A 17,846-nucleotide genomic window follows, 5' to 3' on the forward strand; every position below is an offset into this window, starting at 1 on the left:
AATCACCATACCATGAAAACGCTCATGAGTCCTAACACAAATATGTTATTTAACTCCAATGCCCTGGTTTCGTGAACAGCACGAATTTTCATGGTAGGTTGAATCCAGTCATTTTACTGTCTGCTTGTATTGCGGGAGTACTGTGTGCTACTTATCATTATAGCTATATGGTGGGACTGCCCGCTCTCTATCATTATAGCTATATGGGTACCACCCTCGTACCTATCGTTATACCTACACTATTCAAATCATCTGTGAGTTCTGAAAAAACTCATTAAAAGTTTGGAAGACAGAGATTAGAGCTTTAAGTCACATTCAACCCCCCCCCCCCCCACACACACACACAACAAAAAAAGAAAACTAAAAAATCTATAAATTCCTATGAGGATGTTTCTTTGTTTTTCTCAGCTTAGCCTCTCTGCCTAGAGAAATAATTCAGAGTCTCATTTCTTCCTTTTAAGCTTGTTTTCCTGAACCTCGTTTAGGCTCTGTTAACAAATGATTTAACTATCTTTAAATTCTATAAACAAAACTTCGGAAAGCGTAATTTATGGAACTATTTTTGTTTGCTTTATCCGTCATTTTCTTATCAAAAATAGACTTTTATCAAATATTAATTCATATTTCAAATTCTTCGTCTTTTATTTCCTTTATCCAGCGTTCTTTGGTCTATACTGAAACATCCTGGATGTAACTCCTTTCCTGGTTTCCTCTTCTTTTTCGTTTTCTTGATGACGGGGTGGTGATACTTCATATAATGAATAGAATCCAACCGGCTGTTGTTTCCCCCGGTTCAATCTTTAATCTTCTTTCTTTCTTTTTTTTACTCTAAGACTCCCTGCTTTGATTGTAATCACATTCATCACTACTTCACTATCATTTCCTTTACTCTACTACCTATCTACCTTACCTCTTACTCGGCATTCCATAACTTTCTACCTTTTTAATTCCTCACATACCTAATTGTTTGTCTCCGAATGCATTTTAACTACATTTTTCCTTAAAATATTTTCTTTTATCAATTTCCCCATTCATACGATAATATATAACATTAAAATTATCCCTCATTAAGTCTGTTTTTTACACTTTAAGCTCTGGAATTGCCAGTAAAGATAATGGAGCAAATAGGAACTGAAAAGAAGTGTATGCATCATGGAATGATTAAATCTGTTAGCTAGGCATTAATTTATTTCTTATTAAAACTATTCAATGCTTCAAATTTTTAGTAGCTGATAAGAACATCTTTTTTGGCAGGCCAATTATCCGAATTTTGCCATATTTATCCCTTCCAAATTCCAAAAGTATCGCATTTATTGCTTAGCTTGTATTATATAAAGAACAAATAAATAAATTTATTGTTTCGCTTTATAGTAGGAGAAAGATACGGAAAAAATGGTCGAATCAGGAAAAAATTATGCATAAATTATTTTTGCACCTCTTTGTTCAAAAAAGAGAGCTCTACAACATATAAAAAATCCAAATCTCCATCGTGTTGCGAAATTACCTTTTTTCTAGTTTTTCTCGGCTATTTTCTTTCCAGAATCCGAGAGTAAGGAATCGTGACAAGAAAAGCAGCCTGTTGATGGTTTCATTTTCAAGGAATGATTGTATTTGAGTGAATATAACATAAATGTCACCTTTCATTATTTTATTATTTTGATTTTTGATTTTTAAAGTTAAAGGAACATAAAAAAACACGCAAGTGACCTATGTTCATAGGGTATTTTTCGAAGATGAGCACAAATTTTCTATTTATTTTCACTATTCTCAACAAATAACGATTTCTGCATAGGTATCTACTCCTACAGACATTTATAAAGCTCCTCTGATATTCAACATTTTCTGCTATAACCATGCATTGATCTTATACGCTCTTTTCAAAGTTGTTTTTTGTGCTCAGCCTTGCAGAGCCACCTATCCACAAAAAAAAACTGCACAGATGGAAAATATTTTGGAGTCTGAGCAGATATTTAAAGACAGGTGCAGTGAAAAAACTTCTTCATAATTGAAATAGTCATGTAAGAACTATCTTTAGTTCTTATTCATATTTTTTTTGCCTATTTTGTAATGAAAATACATGGGATTACACCCAAGTATGAACCTTTCGGAATGCTCTCACTTGATCAGCTGCAGTTACTAACCGGGTTCCTGAATGTTCCAAGGTGGGGCTGGAATGGTTTCATGCAGTCAGTTTTCTCTAACGAAATTCACAATGAAACGGGAAACCTTCGCAGCAAGGCAAGCGTCTTGTTTTTGCCCATGATTGATCTCCCGTTTTGTAACGAATCCTGTATTTACTCAACCTTCCGCTTTATTGCTTGGCAAGGAAGAACATACGGATTCGCACCAGTTATCATATTTGATCAGCCACTCTGGTGGAAGTCAATGAAGATCCTGAAGTCCGACACCGCGAATGACCTGAGTAGCATTGTTCTCAAGCTGGGTGATTACAATTGATAATGAGTTTCGTCAGATGTATAGGACACCTCAAGCAAGGTTCTGGTCTGAAAGAGGTCTTGGAACTGGTATACGCGCCTAGTGCAGTACCGCGCATTCTCTCTGGAAAAGCAATTTCCAGAGCTATTCGTGCACAAACTCTCGTGAGCTCGACCATATATGCCCGTCTCCTGGAAGATGATGAAGCAACCTTGGCTTCTCTAGACATGTTTACTGTCTTCAATGACGTCCTAGACGGATACTTCTCACCCGAAGATCTCAGTCAGAATCTCCAGCTCAAGCAACTGGATAACTTTTTCAAGCAGCGACGTCAAGATATGCAGTCTCAGAGAACGGCAAAACTCTAGTTTAAGTATCTTAACATGGTTAGGATATTGCTGAAATTCATACGTGCTTAGAGACTTGGCCTGTGGAATCTGCACGCACAAGCTGCAGTAGAAATGCTTCCGTTTCTAGCAGCATCTGGACATAATCTCTATGTCAAGTCTGTCTGGATATACCACCAAGAGATGGCTAAGCTCCAAACTAGTCACCGAAAAATCTTCGAAGCTTTTGAACACGTAGATCACACCATTAGAAGATCAGAGCGACGCTGGTCCGGGTTCTTGGCAGACCTAGTCATCAAACAAGAGTATATGTGAAGCCTAAAGACATCGGACATTCTTATGACTGGGGGTGGGATGACAGAATAAAAGAGAGTCATTTGGGTACTTTCAATACCAGAATGCCTTGAGATCGACCTCTTGATGCAGAATTTGACAAAATTGGTTATTCGACAAGTGAACAATATCGTGACATGAGTTCCAATGGAAAGGAGCATGACTTCGTTGACACCCAGAAGCTCGTTGGATACCTTAGAGAATCTTCCCGCTTCAGTGGAGACGATCAGGTTAGAAACATTGCCAACGGCATAACTTCTTCTCCAGATTTTAATGTTGACGCGGCTGATGCGGCTGGAGAGGTGACCCTAAGTAAGGTGACGGGAAAAACCTTAAAGGAGCAATTTTTCAAGAAAAAAGACCAAGTGACCCTAATGAATGTCAAAAAGTTGGGGTCATCCGTGGTAGTGCACATAGATCCGGCGCTCCTTTTCCAGCGATTTATAATAGTGGCCCAGAGAACTGACCTTCGAGTAGAATACGTCAAATACGAACTTAGCACTAATTCTCCTTCTCTTTTTGAAAGCGTTGGCTTAATGAGAGAAACAAATAAGCCAGAACTTGCAAAAGCGATCTTTCAAGCTTGTGAGATTGAGTCTCATTTATCATCAAAACCTGCATCTGTGCGTAGCATCGTCTTTGACAGTGACTCTGTTCTACATCGAGTTCCATGGAAGGTAGGGTCAACCTTTAAGGCCATCTTTGCTTCATACGTCCACTACGTACAAGCAGGATATACTAGTGCTATTGTTATGTTTGATGGAGGTGGTCCAGCAATCAAAGATGCTACCCATTTACAACAAGCAGGAATGGTTGGTCGCCAGATCTTTTTCACCGAAGAAATGACCCTCTGCATGAAAAAGGAAGAGATTCTTTCGTGCAAAGTGAACAAAACATGTTTTCTGAAGCTGCTTGGCAACCATTCGGAAGCCATCGGTTTGCAAGTTTTCCCTCGGAAGCAGACACCGATGTTCTGATTGCAGAAAAAGCAGCAGAGGCTGCTCGTGTTACAGACACCATCGTGGTTGCTGATGATACTGACATTTTGGTTCTTCTGATCTGTCGATCAGACTCGATGTCCAGGCGTTTATATTTCTCACCCGAAGCTAAGTTTGATGGTACCAGTTCAGCTTGGATATCAGTGAGATAGAAAAAAAGAAACTTGGAACAGATGTCAGCCATCTGATGCTGTTCTGTCACGCTGTGCTAGGTTATGATACAACCTCTCACCTTTGCGGAATTGGAAAGAGCAGAGCTGTTCAACTGCTAATTACCGACAAAAGTTTCTGGGACAGCGATGCTATATTTGGTAACAAGTTCGCATCGCTTGAAGATATTGTGGCAGCAGGAGAGCGGGTCTTGTTGGTACTATACGATTGCCCGGATATTTCAAACCTTGACACTGTCAGAAAGCTAATCTTTCACAGAAAATTGAGCACTGCCACCACTTTCGTGAATGCACAAGAGCTACCACAGACTCAGGCAGCAGCAAAATACCATTCGTTACGAGTCTACTGTCAAGTTCAAGTCTGGCTCGGAAACCCAATAAACCCTTTAAGCGTGGGATGGAAACTGCAGAATAACGAAGTTTTTGTGCCAACAAAAACATATCTCCCTGCCACTTCATCTCAGCTGCTGAAAATTATCAAATGCTCTTGTCGTATTGATAGTTGTGATAGCGAAAAGTGTAGCTGTAAGAAAAGCGAACTTGAGTGTACCTTAGCCTGCCGTAGGCTACATGGAAGGGGAGTTCGTGCAGCAACGATTCTAAGTTTCAAGACGAACTTAGTGAAGAAGAATAAAAGTTCACTGTGATGATGACAAATTTAGTTCCTATATTTAGATCTAGTATAATTTTTATACATTTGGTTAATAAGATAAAAGCTTTTTCTCTAAGTTACAACGTACCTTGTTCTAAAAGGCTTGGGGCACTGAGGTGTTTTGTCAGTCCTGTTTATTCGTTTTTTATTTTTGAACCTATTTATGCACATTACCAAATAGACCCTGACAGACGGTAGTAGCAGTTTTCTCAAAATACAAAGTCTATTTTCTTTAAAAATATGTATTTTTTTGCTTGTAAATAGTTTTCTTTTGGTCGGGCGACAAAATGAACACCAGACATGAATGAACACCAGTCACCGTTAAGACCTGCATCTGTGCGAAGCATCGTCTTGGACGGTGGCTCTCTTCTACATCGAGTTTGATGGAAGAAAGGATCAACACTTAAGGCCCTCTTTGCTTTACACGGCTACAATGTACAATCAAGATATACTATTCCTATTTTTGTTTTTGATGGCTATGAAGGTGGTCCAGCAATCAAAGATGCTACCTATTTACGTCGATCAGGAATGTTTGGTCACCAGTTCTTTTTCATCGAAGAGATGGTGCTCTGCATGAAAAAGAAAGATTTTCTTTGTGCAAAGTGAACAAAGCATGTTTTCTGAAGCTGATTGGCAACTATTTAAAAGCCATTAGCTAGCACGCACTCCACTCGGAAGGAGACACCAACGTTCTGATTACAAAAAAAGCAGTAGATGCTTCTTGTGTGACATACATAATCGTGGCTGCTGATGATACTGAAATTTTGGTTCTTCTGATCAGTCGATCAAATTCATATTCCAGGCGTTCATATTTCTCCCCCGAAGCTAAGTTTGGTGGTACCAGTTCAGCTTGGATATCAGTGAGATAAAAAAAAAGAAACTTGGAACAGATGTCAGCCATCTGATGCTGTTCTGTCACGCTGTGATAGGTTATGACACAACCTCTCACCTTTGTCAAATAGGAAAGAGCATAACCGTTCAACTGCTACTTATCGACAAGAGTTTCTGGTACAGCGATGCTATATTTGGTAACAAGTTCGCATCGCTTGAAGATATTGTGGCAGCAGGAGAGCGGGTCTTGTTGGTACTATACAGTTGCCCGGATATTTCAAACCTTGACACTGTCAGAAAGCTAATCTTTCACAGAAAATTGAGCACTGCCACCACTTTCGTGAATGCACAAGAGCTACCACCGCCTTAGGCAGCAGCAAAGTACAACTCGCTACGAGTCTACTGTCAAGTTCAAGTCTAGCTCGGGAACCCAATAGACCCTTTAAGCTTGGGATGGAAACTGCAGGATAACGAAGTTTTTGCGCTAACAAAAACAGATCTCCCTGCTGCTCCGTCTCAGCTGCTGAAAATTATCAAATGCTTTTGTCGTACTGACAGTTGTGATAATGATAAGTGTAGCTGTAAGAAAAACGGACTTGACTGCACCGTAGCCTGCCGTAGCTGTAAGGGGAGTTCGTGCAACAATTCTAAGTTTCAAGACGAACTTAGTGAAGAAGAATAGAAGTACATTGTAATGATGACTAATTTAGTTTCTATATTTAGGTCTAGTACCATTTTTATACATTTGGTTAATAAGATAAAAACTTTTTCTCTAAGTTACAACGTATCTTGTTCTAAAAGGTCTAGGGCACTGAGGTGCTTTGTCACTCCTGTTTATTCGTTTTGTAATTTTGAACCTATTTATGTACATTACCAAATAGACCCTGACTGACGGTAGTAGCAGTTTTCTCAAAACCCACAGTTTATTTTCTTTAAAAAAATATGTGTTTTGCTAATAAATAGTTTTATTCTGGTCAGGCGACGAAATTAACACCAGAACTGAATTCAGAGTCCAAAGTTGACCATAAAAGACGTGTGAAACACTTAGTTTACATTTTTTTTTTCTCAGTTTTTTACCAACTAAATAAAAACATGTAAAAAAAAACAATTTCGCATCGAGGTAGCGGTTTAGATTTTAGATATGTTGTTAAGCGTCTTTTTTTTTGTTCGGGGGGTGAAGAAACCATTTCTCTATAAATTTTTCCCGGTCAAACTTGTTTTTCTTATTTTTCTACTTATTTTCTTATTTTCTCATCTATGTTTCTTATTTTCTTATTTTTTTTTATTATACGAAAACAAATGAAACAAATAAACACATGACACATCCAAGTGTAAAAAAGACAGGTTTAAATCCTCCCCTTGGTTAGCCTAGTTTTGCTAGTGGTAGATACAAGATAAACATTTAGACTACCCCATGGAGGATAAATATGAAATATTGCGTAATGAAAAACTCAAGATATGTCTTTAAATAATTTATTTGCAGGTTTCTGCAACACCTTTGAATTTTCTGTTCGAAAAGCATTATCGAATCGATTGAATTAGCTTCTGCATATTTTTTTTCTTTTAAATACTTGTGAAACTTTTTCCGCACGAAAACTGACTTTAAACATTCTATAAAAACAAAATAAAAAATTTAGAAAATCTGGGTCTTCAAGTATGGATATACCTAAGATGGAGCCAGGTGGCAAAAAAAGTTTTTATTTTGATGTTTTTGGTACTAAATATTGTTCGCCATTCAATTTTTGCAAAATGAAAGGGGGGAAGATTTTTGCGGTTTTTACTTCAGACCCAGAAAACAAATTGTATAAAAAAATTGTTTAGATTTTTTTTTTTAACAATTCTCTTACGAAAAGTTGAGATAAAATCAAAATGAAAACGTCATTTTAAAAATGTCATTTTCTAAAGTCAAATTAAAAGTGAAAAATAATACAAATTTTATTCTTTTTCAGTCTTCTTTATCGCTGCATTGATTCACATACTGAAGATCAAGGTCCTGTGCATAATTATCGGCCGTTTGTTGCTGTATTTTTCTTTGTCTACATCATCATCATTGCGTTTTTTATGGTCAATATTTTTGTTGGTTTTGTTATAGTTACTTTTCAAAATGAGGGTGAGCAAGAGTACAAAAACGTGGATCTTGATAAAAATCAGGTTAGTACTCTTTTTTTAATAAGCATATTGTAGTTCTGAAACAATGACAACCTACAAAATTACGGATATTTCATAATTACAGCTATTCAATTGAAATTATCTGAAATTGGTCTTATATGTTAGCTTTTAGATACTTACGTACTGTAATTTCTGTCGTATATATAATATATTTGGTAAATGGTTGCCAGTGCCAATTTTTATCATTTAATTTGTTTGTACTGTAGCTCTTTGTCTCTATCTTTCTGTTTCTCTTATTTTTATTATTATTCTATTATTATTTTTATTTATTATTATTATTTTATTATTAATTTTATTATGCATCACATAAGAATAGTGTTCTGGTTTATAAAAACATAAATTAATATGGCCAAAGTTCTGGATTTCAAGTCGAATTGTAACATCAAAACAAATTTACCAGATCCTTTATGGAACTCTGAAAACCTGGGTTACCATGAACCCAAACGTTAGGGAAAATGGAAACACCAAACATACGACGTATGAATTTTCGAAGATCACACTACCTTTTCATGACGAATAAATAACAGTTCAATTCTTTTTATTTTATAGCGAAATACAAGAAAAATATCTGGATAGTTTTGTTACATACACAGTGGCCGTCATCAGTAAATAAAATTATATCTAAAATTTATGACTAGACAGCTACATAAAACTGATAAACTCTATCACTTTTATCTGATTATGACACTGTATATGACTTAAATGTCGAGAGATCTGTTTTATGTTTTGCGGTCGAATCAAAGGACTTTCCCTATTGAAATTTTACTTATAGGTAACACCAAACAGCTGTGATCAACCAACAGCACCGTTTCTGTTTTTCCAAATTGGGTAAAAATAAATATTCTTTTTTACTTGTACATTTCGCTTCTTTTTTTCTTTTTTTTTAAACGAAAAGCACACAAGGTCAAAATTTATAGCCTAAATCTGTTCTAATTCTTAAGAAACAAAAGCAAAATTGCCAAGGCAAAAAAAAACAAAAAAAAAACAGTATGAATGTCTACCCAAGAGTAGTCTTTCAAACAGTCTTGATTTTCTCAAATAGTCCAAGATTTGCTTTGGAAATTAGTGGCTGGCCTTAACTAAGTAATTGCTTAGGTGAGGAAAGATCTTGGCTCGGTGAAAAAAAACCTGTAAATTTCCCGGAAAATCTGAAAATTCTGTTAAACACAATTTGGGGATCACTGCACAAGATTTTGATGATACTTGGCCGAAAAGCATATTTTATTATTTATATCCCTTTGCAATAGCAGGGTTACTATTTTTTTTAACTGGAGGTGGTTCGTTCTTTATTTATTCGTTCGTTCTTTATAATTTTTCTAATGATTGTCTTTTAATATAATTTCAATACTTCGTTTACTATGGGCTACAGTTCGTTCTTTAATGCATTAAATAAAAAAAAACAGGTTTTTTTTAACTGAAAGTAAGGAACGACATTAAAACTTAAAACGAACAAAACTTAGTCCGTATATGAACAGGGTTGGCCCCTCTTCAACGGCTCGCTCTTTACGCTAAAGATTTTCATTGTTAAATAAATAGAGTTGTTAGAAATTGAACGTTTAGCGTAAAGAGCGAGGCGTTGAGGAGGGAACAACCCCGATCATATACGGAATAATTTCTGTTCGATTTAAGTTTTAACGTCATTCCTCACTTTCAGTTAAAAAAACCTGTTTTTTTATTTAATTTTTGAACGTTTTTGAATTAATGCAGGTTTTGATTTTGGCTCACCGTACATGAATAATTAAAACAACATTTGCATATTAATTTTACTTTTATTTGGTTAAATGGCTTTCCCGAAACTTGTTTAATTTTATTTACGAACGTTTTTATTAGTAATAAATATACGTAACTTACGAATTAACTTACGTAACGAACTTCTATGTTCAAATATTTTTAATACGTATATTAGGAGGTTCGTACCCTAGTCAATACCTTGCTCTTTAAGCCAAAGTTCGAATTTTTTTCCATTTCTTTAAAAATGACCGCTTAATCACAAAGGCCGTTAATTATAATAAATAGCTCTTATGAAAGTACTAAAAAATCTTTGGCTTAAAGAGCGAGTTATTGACTAGGGGGTAAACCCAATTATATACGTAATATTTTCTGTTCGTTTTAAGTTTTGATGTTGCTGCTTACTTTCAGTTGAAAAACTTGTTTTTTTTTATTTAATTTCTGATCTTTTTTTAAAATAATGCTGGGAAATCCGGCGTCCCCTTCATAGCAATTTCCCTTCCCCCATGAAAACTTCCTTCATGGACAGATCCTCCCACATAACCCCCGCGTAACTTTTACCCCCCTCATAACCCCCCTCAGGCGCGTAACTTTTGATGGGTAAGATTAAACTTAATGAAGCGTATATATTTGAAATCAGAATCAAAATCTGATTCTTTTGATGTGTCTATTGGTATCAAAATTCCTTTATTTAGACTTTTGGTTACCATTGAGCCGGGTCACTCCTTACTTACAGTTCGCTACCACGAGCTGTTTGAACATGAATCTTGAACATAAAATATGCAGTTTTTCATAGAAAAATTAATTCTATTCTTAAAATTATTTGTTTTAATTACAAAAAGTTTTTAACCCCAATAATTTCCTTTAAAATCAGCCATTGAACAACTCTCTACGATGTTCCAGTGCCAAGCTATCTGCGGAGAAAAATAAAGAAAAAAAAATATGCCGTTTAGTCAGAATGCTGTAGAAGCTGCCACTTTTCTTGATTTTCAAGCAAACATATTTCCCTTGCTGTTCAAGCCAAATAACAGAAAGTGTAGTAGGGAGCCAGGTATTACTCGTGACGGGAATCCATATATGGGCATATAATACTGACGGGGCACCACTGCTGTCATCTATAATCAAGTCTAACGCTGTACGTACATAATTTATTCAAGGATTATTAATCGAGTCTAACGGGTCAATGACACCATTTTCAAGGTCGATTTATTTGTTGTTTCTAGGTGTATTGACTCCGGGACGAAGTTTGCACATGCGCACTGAATTCTAACGGGACAATGTATTGATCCAAAAGAGGGGAACTAGATTTCTGAGTAATTGATTACATAATCTGACGGGGAATTATTGATCCAAGAAAGGGGAATTAAGAAACATTATGGCTTCTTTGATCTTTAGGTCTGAGGGATAAATGGTCTTTTGTGACAGAGATAAATTGATATTCTATTTTTAAATATGGCTTCTCAGGTCTTTAGGCTTAGCGATAAATTAATATTATATCGAAGTCTTAATAGAGTAACCAAGAACACCTTAGAGATGAAGACATTAACGCGGGAATTTTTTCCTGGGAATTTCAAAAGTGACAGCGCAGGGATGCCAAAACAAAAGGAACACATAGAAATTTCGTTTAGGGATTATTTGGGCGAAACCATTTGAGACATTTTAGAAGATGATTTGTGCGAAACCGTTTGAGACATTTAAGAAGAAGATTTGGACGAAATAGTTTGAGACATTTTAGAAGATGATTTAGAAGATGATTTGGGGTGAAACTATGTGGTCGTTATAATACACAAGCTCTATTTGAAGAGTGTTGTAAGGTCCCCTATCCCAACCCCAAAGGGCCCCCCTTGGGCCCCCAAAGAGCCCCCTCCCCATTTTTAATACTTTTTTATGTGCACTCGAGACACAGAAGGGCCCCCACATTTCAAAAGGCTTTATTATATTTTTTCAAAACAAGTTCTTTTCTTAATATCCCTTTTAGACCCATTTTACAAGTTGAAGTACTCATCTTTTTCACACACAACTTTACTTTACAACTTTTTAAACACCCCAAAACCAAGCAATACTTTTCAAAGGTTTTATTATATCTTTTCAGAACAAGTTCTTTTCTTAATGTCCCCCCTAAACCAATTTTACAACTTGAAGTACTCATTCTTTTCACCCACAGCTCTACTTTATGGCTTTTGAATACCCAACCCCAAGCAATACTTTCAAAAGACTTTTTTATATCTTTTTTGAACAAGTTCTTTTCTTAATGTCCCCCCTAAACCAATTTTACAATTTGAAGTACTTATTCATTTCAACCACAACTCTACTTTATGGCTTTTTGAATACCCCAACACCAAGCAATACTTTCAAAAGTCTTTTTATATCTTTTCAGAACAAGTTCTTTTCTTAATGCCTCCCCTCCCCTAAACCAATTTTACAACTTGAAGTACTCACCTTTTTCACCCACAATCCTACTTTATTGCTTTTTGAATACCCCAACACCAAGCAATACTTTCAAAAGGCTTTTTTATATCTTTTCAGACCAAGTTCTTTTCTTAATGCCCCCCCCTAAACCAATTTTAGAACTTGAAGTACTCATCCTTTTCACCTAAAACTATACTTTATGGCTTTTTGAATTCCCCAAAACCATGCAATACTTTCAAAAGGCTTTTTTATATCTTTTCAGAACAAAAATCAAATATTATTAATAAAATCACAATTTTAAATGTGTACATCAAAGTAACAACATTCTTCTTTAATACCACCAAATGTTTACTGAACACACACAATTTTCTCTTAGAAATAATATTTTTCATCAGTGATAACACGTTTTCAGTTTGAACTAGCAAGTTTTCTGACAAAGATACCAAATTTTTTTTAGAAGTAACATTTTTATGTCTGTGATAACAACTTCTCTGTCAGAAGTAGCAAGTTTTGATTAACACTAACAAACCTTCTCATCAAAGTAACAACATTCTTCTTTAATACCACCAAATGTTTACTGAACACACACACAATTTTCTATTTGAAATAATATTTTTCATCAGTGATAACACTTTTTCTGTTCGAACTAGCAAGTTTTCTGACAAAAATACCAAATTTTTTTTTTTAGAAGTAACAATTGTTTGATTGTGATAACAACTTTTCTGTCAGAAGTAGCAAGTTTTGCTTAACACTAACAAACCTTCTCTTCAAAGTAACAACATTTTACCTTAAAACTAACATACTATTACTGAACACACACTATTTTCTCTTAGAAATCGTATTTTCGTCAGTGATAACACGTTTTCAGTTCAAACTACCAAGTTTTCTACCAAAGATACCAAATTTTTTCTTAGAAGTAACAATTTTATGATTGTGATAATAACTTTTCTGTCAGAACTAGCAAGTTTTCCTTAACATTAACAAATTATCTCATTAAAGTAACAACATTTTACCTTAAAACTAACATACCTTTACTTAACACACACAAATTTCTCTTAGAAATAATCTTTTTCATCAGTGATAACACCTTTTCTGCTCGAACTAGCAAGTTTTCTACCAAAGATACCAAATTTTTCTTAGAAGTAAAAATTTTTTGATTGCGATAACAACTTTTCTGTCAGAAGTAGCAAGTTTTGCTTAACACTAACAAACCTTCTCATCAAAGTAACAACATTTTACCTTAAAACTAACATACTTTTACTGAACACACACAATTTTATCTTAGAAATAATATTTTTCATCAGTGATAACACGTTTTCAGTTCGAACTAGCAAGTTTTCTACCAAAGATACCAAATTTTTTTTAGAAGTAACATTTTTTTTGTTTGTGATAACAAGTTTTCTGTCAGAAGTAGCAAGTTTTGCTTAACACTAACAAACCTTCTTGCCAAAGTAACAACATTTTACCTTAAAACTAACAAACTCTTACTGAACACACACGAATTTCTTTTAGAAATAATATTTTTCATCAGTGATAAGACCTTTTCTGTTCGAACTAGCAAGGTATCTACCAAAGATACCAAATTTTTTCTTAGAAGTAACTTTTCTTTGATTATGATAATAACTTTTCTGTCAGAATTAGCAAGTTTTGATTAACACTAACAAATTTTCTCATCAAAGTAACAACATTCTTCCTTAATACTACCAAATGTTTACTTAACACTAACAGATTTTCGATTCGACTCATCAACTTTACCTTAATACTAATATACTCTTACATAAAACACACAAATTTCTCTTAGAAATAATATTTTTCATCAGGGATAACACGTTTTCTGCTCGAACTAGCAATTTTTCTGTCAAAGATATCAAATTTTTTCTCAGAAGTAACTTTTCTTTGATTGTGATAACAACTTTTCTGTCAGAAGTAGCAAGTTTTGATTAACACTAACAAACCTTCTCATCAAAGTTACAACATTCTTCCTTAATACTAACATACTTTTACTGAACACACAAATCTCTCTCTGAAATAATATTTTTCATCAGTGATAACAAATTTTTTGCTAGAACTAACAAGTTTTCTGTCAATGATATCAAATTTTTTCTCAGAAATAACAATTTTTTGATTGTGATAACAACTTTTCTGTCAAAAGTTGCAAGTTTTCCTTTCACACTAACAAATTTTCTCTTCGAAGTAACAACTTTTTCCTTAATACTAACAAACTTTTACTTAAAACTATCAAATTTTTCTTAGAAGTAAAAATTTTTTCGTTTAGGAAAAAATTTGGTAACACTAACAAGTTTACTGTCAAAAGTAGCAAGTTAACAATTTTTTCGTCTATGATAATAAGTTTTCTGTGAAAGATACCATATTTTTCTTGAAGTAACACTAACAAATTTTCTCATCGAAGTAACAAATTTCCTTCAGTTATAACAAGTTTTCTGTAAGAAGTAGCAAGTTTTCTGTAGGAGGTAGCAATTTTTCTGTAAGAAGTAGCAAGTTTTATGTCAAAGATACCAAATTATTCTTAGAAGTAACAACTTTTTCGTCTATGACAATAACTTTTCTGTCAAAGATACCAAATTTTTGTTAGAAGTTAGACAAAAAAATTTTATCTTTGAAGTAACAATTTTTCGACAGTGATAAAAAGTTTTCTGTTAGAAGTAGCAAGTTTTCTGCCAAAGAGACTAAATTTTTCTTAGAAGTAACGGTTTTTTCGTTTATGATAACAAGTTTTTTTTTAGAAGTAGCAAGTCTTCCTTAACACTCAGAAATGTTCTTCTAGAAGTAGCGACTTTTTCCTCAATACTACCAAACTTTTGCTTAATGGTATCAAATTTCTATGACAAGTAAAAATTTTTTGTCAGTGACAACAAGATTTCTGTAAGTAGGAGCAAGTTGTCTGCCAAACATACCAATTTTTTCTTAGAAGTAACAACTTTTTCGTTTATGATAACAAGTTTTCTGTCAGAAGAATCAAGTTTTCCTTAACACTAAAAAATTTTCTTCTCGAAGTAACAACTTTTTCCTCAATACCAACAAACTTCTACTTAAAAGTATCAAATTCCTTTTAGAACTAACAATTTTTCATCAGTGATAATAATATTTCTATAAAAAGTAGCAAGTTTTCTACCAAAGAGACCAATTTTTTCTTAGAATTAACAACTTTTTCGTTTATGATAACAAGTTTTTCTGTCAGAAGTATCAAGTTTTCCTTCAGTATAACAAATTTTCTCTTCGAAGTAACAACTTTTTCCTCAATACCAACAAACTTCTACTTAAGACTATCAAATATCTCTTAGAAGTAAAAATTTTTTTCAGTGATAACAAGTTTTCTGTAAGAAGTATCAAGTTCCCTGTCAAAGATACCAAATTTTTCTTAGACTTAACAATTTCTTCGTTTATGATAAAAAATTTTCTGTTAGAAGTAACAATTTTTCCTTAACACTGAAAAATTTTCTCCTCGAATTAACAACTTTTACCTTAATACTAACAAACTTTTACTTAACACTATCAAATTTCTCTTAGAAGTAAAAATTTTTCGTCAGTGATAACAAGTTATCTGTAAGAAGTAGCAAGTTTTCTGCCAAATATACCAAATTTTTCTTAAAAGTAGCAATTTTTCGTTTATGATATCAAGTTTTCTGTCAGGAGTAGCAAGTTTTTCTTAACACTAACAAATTTTCTCTTCGAAGTAACAACTTTTTCCCGAATACTAACAAACTTTTACTTAAAACTATCAAATTTTTCTTAAAAGTATAATTTTTTTCCTTTCATGATAAACCGTTTTCTGTCAAAAGTAGCAAGTTTTCCTTAACAATAATAAATTTTCTCATCAAAGTAACAATTTTTTCCTTAACACTAACAGTTTTAGTTACATCTATCAAATTTCTCTTAGAAGTAAATATTTATCGTCAGTGATAACAAGTTTTCTGTAAGAAGCAGCAAGTTTTCTGCCAAAGATTCCAAATTTTTCTTAGAAGTAACAATTTTTACGTTTATGATAACAAGTTTTCTGTCAGAAGTATCAAGTTTTCCTTCACTATAAAAATTTTCTCTTTGAAGTAACAACTTATTCCTTAATAATAACAAACTTCTACTTAAAACTATCAAATATCTCTTAGAAGTAAAATTTTTTTCGTCAGTGATAAAAAGTTTTCCGTAAGAAGTAGAAAGTTCCATGTCAAGGATACCAAATTTTTCTTAGAAATAACAATTTCTTCGTTTATGATAACAAGTTTTCTGTTAGAAGTAGCAATTTTTCCTTAACACTTAAATGAAAGATCTTAAGCCGAACTGGCCATCAATGAAAAAAAACAAACAAAGATAAAAATCTCTAAAAAAAACAAACAAACGAGACTGTGGCCAGTGGAGAGAAAAGGAAAACAACAGAAACAAAACAACGCGGATATTTCGCCTGTATACAAACAAGGCGTCTTCAGCACGAAAGACACAAAAAAAAAAAAAAAAAAACAAAATAAAACTAAAAACAAATAAACCCCCCACCAAAAAAAACAACAAAAATGTCCAATTGGATCAAACAGAGCCACGTTGGGAAAAGATAATAATATGGAGTTACTTCAGTGAGGACACCAGAGTAACTGAAGAAAAATAAAAAAAACTGTAAATTAATTTAATTATTAAGTTGCAAAATAATCCTTTTGTTAGTTCTTACTGAAGCAAATCGTTTTGGTCTAACAGGTAAAATAGTCCCCTGGTGATTATTTAAAATCTTTACTCCCTTATTGACAATTGATTCATTCTTTAGAAGGTTATCATAAATTGGGTCAATATTTAAATTACCCGTGTCCCTATTTATGGAAAGGTTAGCAAACATATGTTTTTTTAATTTCTATGGCTTCCCTGGCCCATTGGGTGTACCCCTTATCATTAGAAATAGCCAAGGCTTCATCAAATTTTACAAAATGGTCTGGTTGAAGCCAAATATGCTCTGCTAAAGCTGAAACGAAAGTTTCTGGAGGCTTGCTTAATTGTAGGGTTTTTCTATTGAATTACGGTGTTCAATAAACCTTTCAACAAATTGTTGGTGAGTCCTACCAATATAGAACTTCCCACAAGAACACGGAATTTTATACACCCCACTTACTAAATTTCCCCGAGTTAACTCCTTACCAGAACTAAAAAAACTACCCATTGGCCTCAGCGATTGGAAACACGTATCAATACCAAATTTACGTAAAACCCGTGAAAGTTTCTCCCCCAAACCAGGTACATATGGTAATGAAATGAAGCTTTTTGATACAACTAAATTTAAAGACTGAGAAACCTCAATAACCCTACTACTATGTTTGGCCCGTCTATTTTCAATTATTTTATCAATTAACTTAATTGGATAACTATTACAAAATAAAATATCCCTCAAGTATAACAATTCTGAATCCAGAAATTCCTGGGAACAGATTTTAAAGGCTCTATCCACTAGTGAAATTACAACCCCCTTTTCACCGACATAGGGTGGCAAGAATGAAAATTTAAATACCTATCATTGTGCGTAGGTTTTCTGTAAATCGAGAAAAGTAAATGGAAATCCCTTTTAATTAATAAAATATCCAGAAAAGGTAATTTATTATTATCCTCAAATTCAACTGTAAATTTAATATTATTATCAAAACTATTTAAATGTTTACAAAATAGGTCTAAGGAGTCCAACCCATGTTTCCAAACGCAGACTACATCATCCATGAACCTATCCCAGAAGCAAGGGGAGATTCTAAAACTGTGTATAGGGGAGGTTTCAATGGAATCTATGAAT

General features: G+C 33.8%; 1 protein-coding gene across 8 annotated transcripts in view; it reads left to right on the plus strand.

Annotated features, from left to right (window-relative positions):
- The window catches only part of Ca-alpha1D (Ca[2+]-channel protein alpha[[1]] subunit D), a 401,670-nt gene that overhangs the window by 291,990 nt on the left and 91,834 nt on the right, over positions 1–17,846 (plus strand). For all 8 annotated transcript variants that reach the window (XM_089106801.1, XM_089106795.1, XM_089106796.1 and 5 more), the window contains one exon: positions 7,717–7,918. In XM_089106801.1, coding sequence (XP_088962927.1) covers positions 7,717–7,918 — 202 coding nt within the window. The remainder of the gene's footprint in view (positions 1–7,716; positions 7,919–17,846) is intronic.

This window comes from Artemia sp. Qi Xiang Cuo, chromosome 21 (genome assembly GCF_049724085.1).
Source record: "Artemia sp. Qi Xiang Cuo chromosome 21, ASM4972408v1, whole genome shotgun sequence".
Lineage (NCBI taxonomy): Eukaryota > Metazoa > Arthropoda > Branchiopoda > Anostraca > Artemiidae > Artemia > Artemia sp. Qi Xiang Cuo.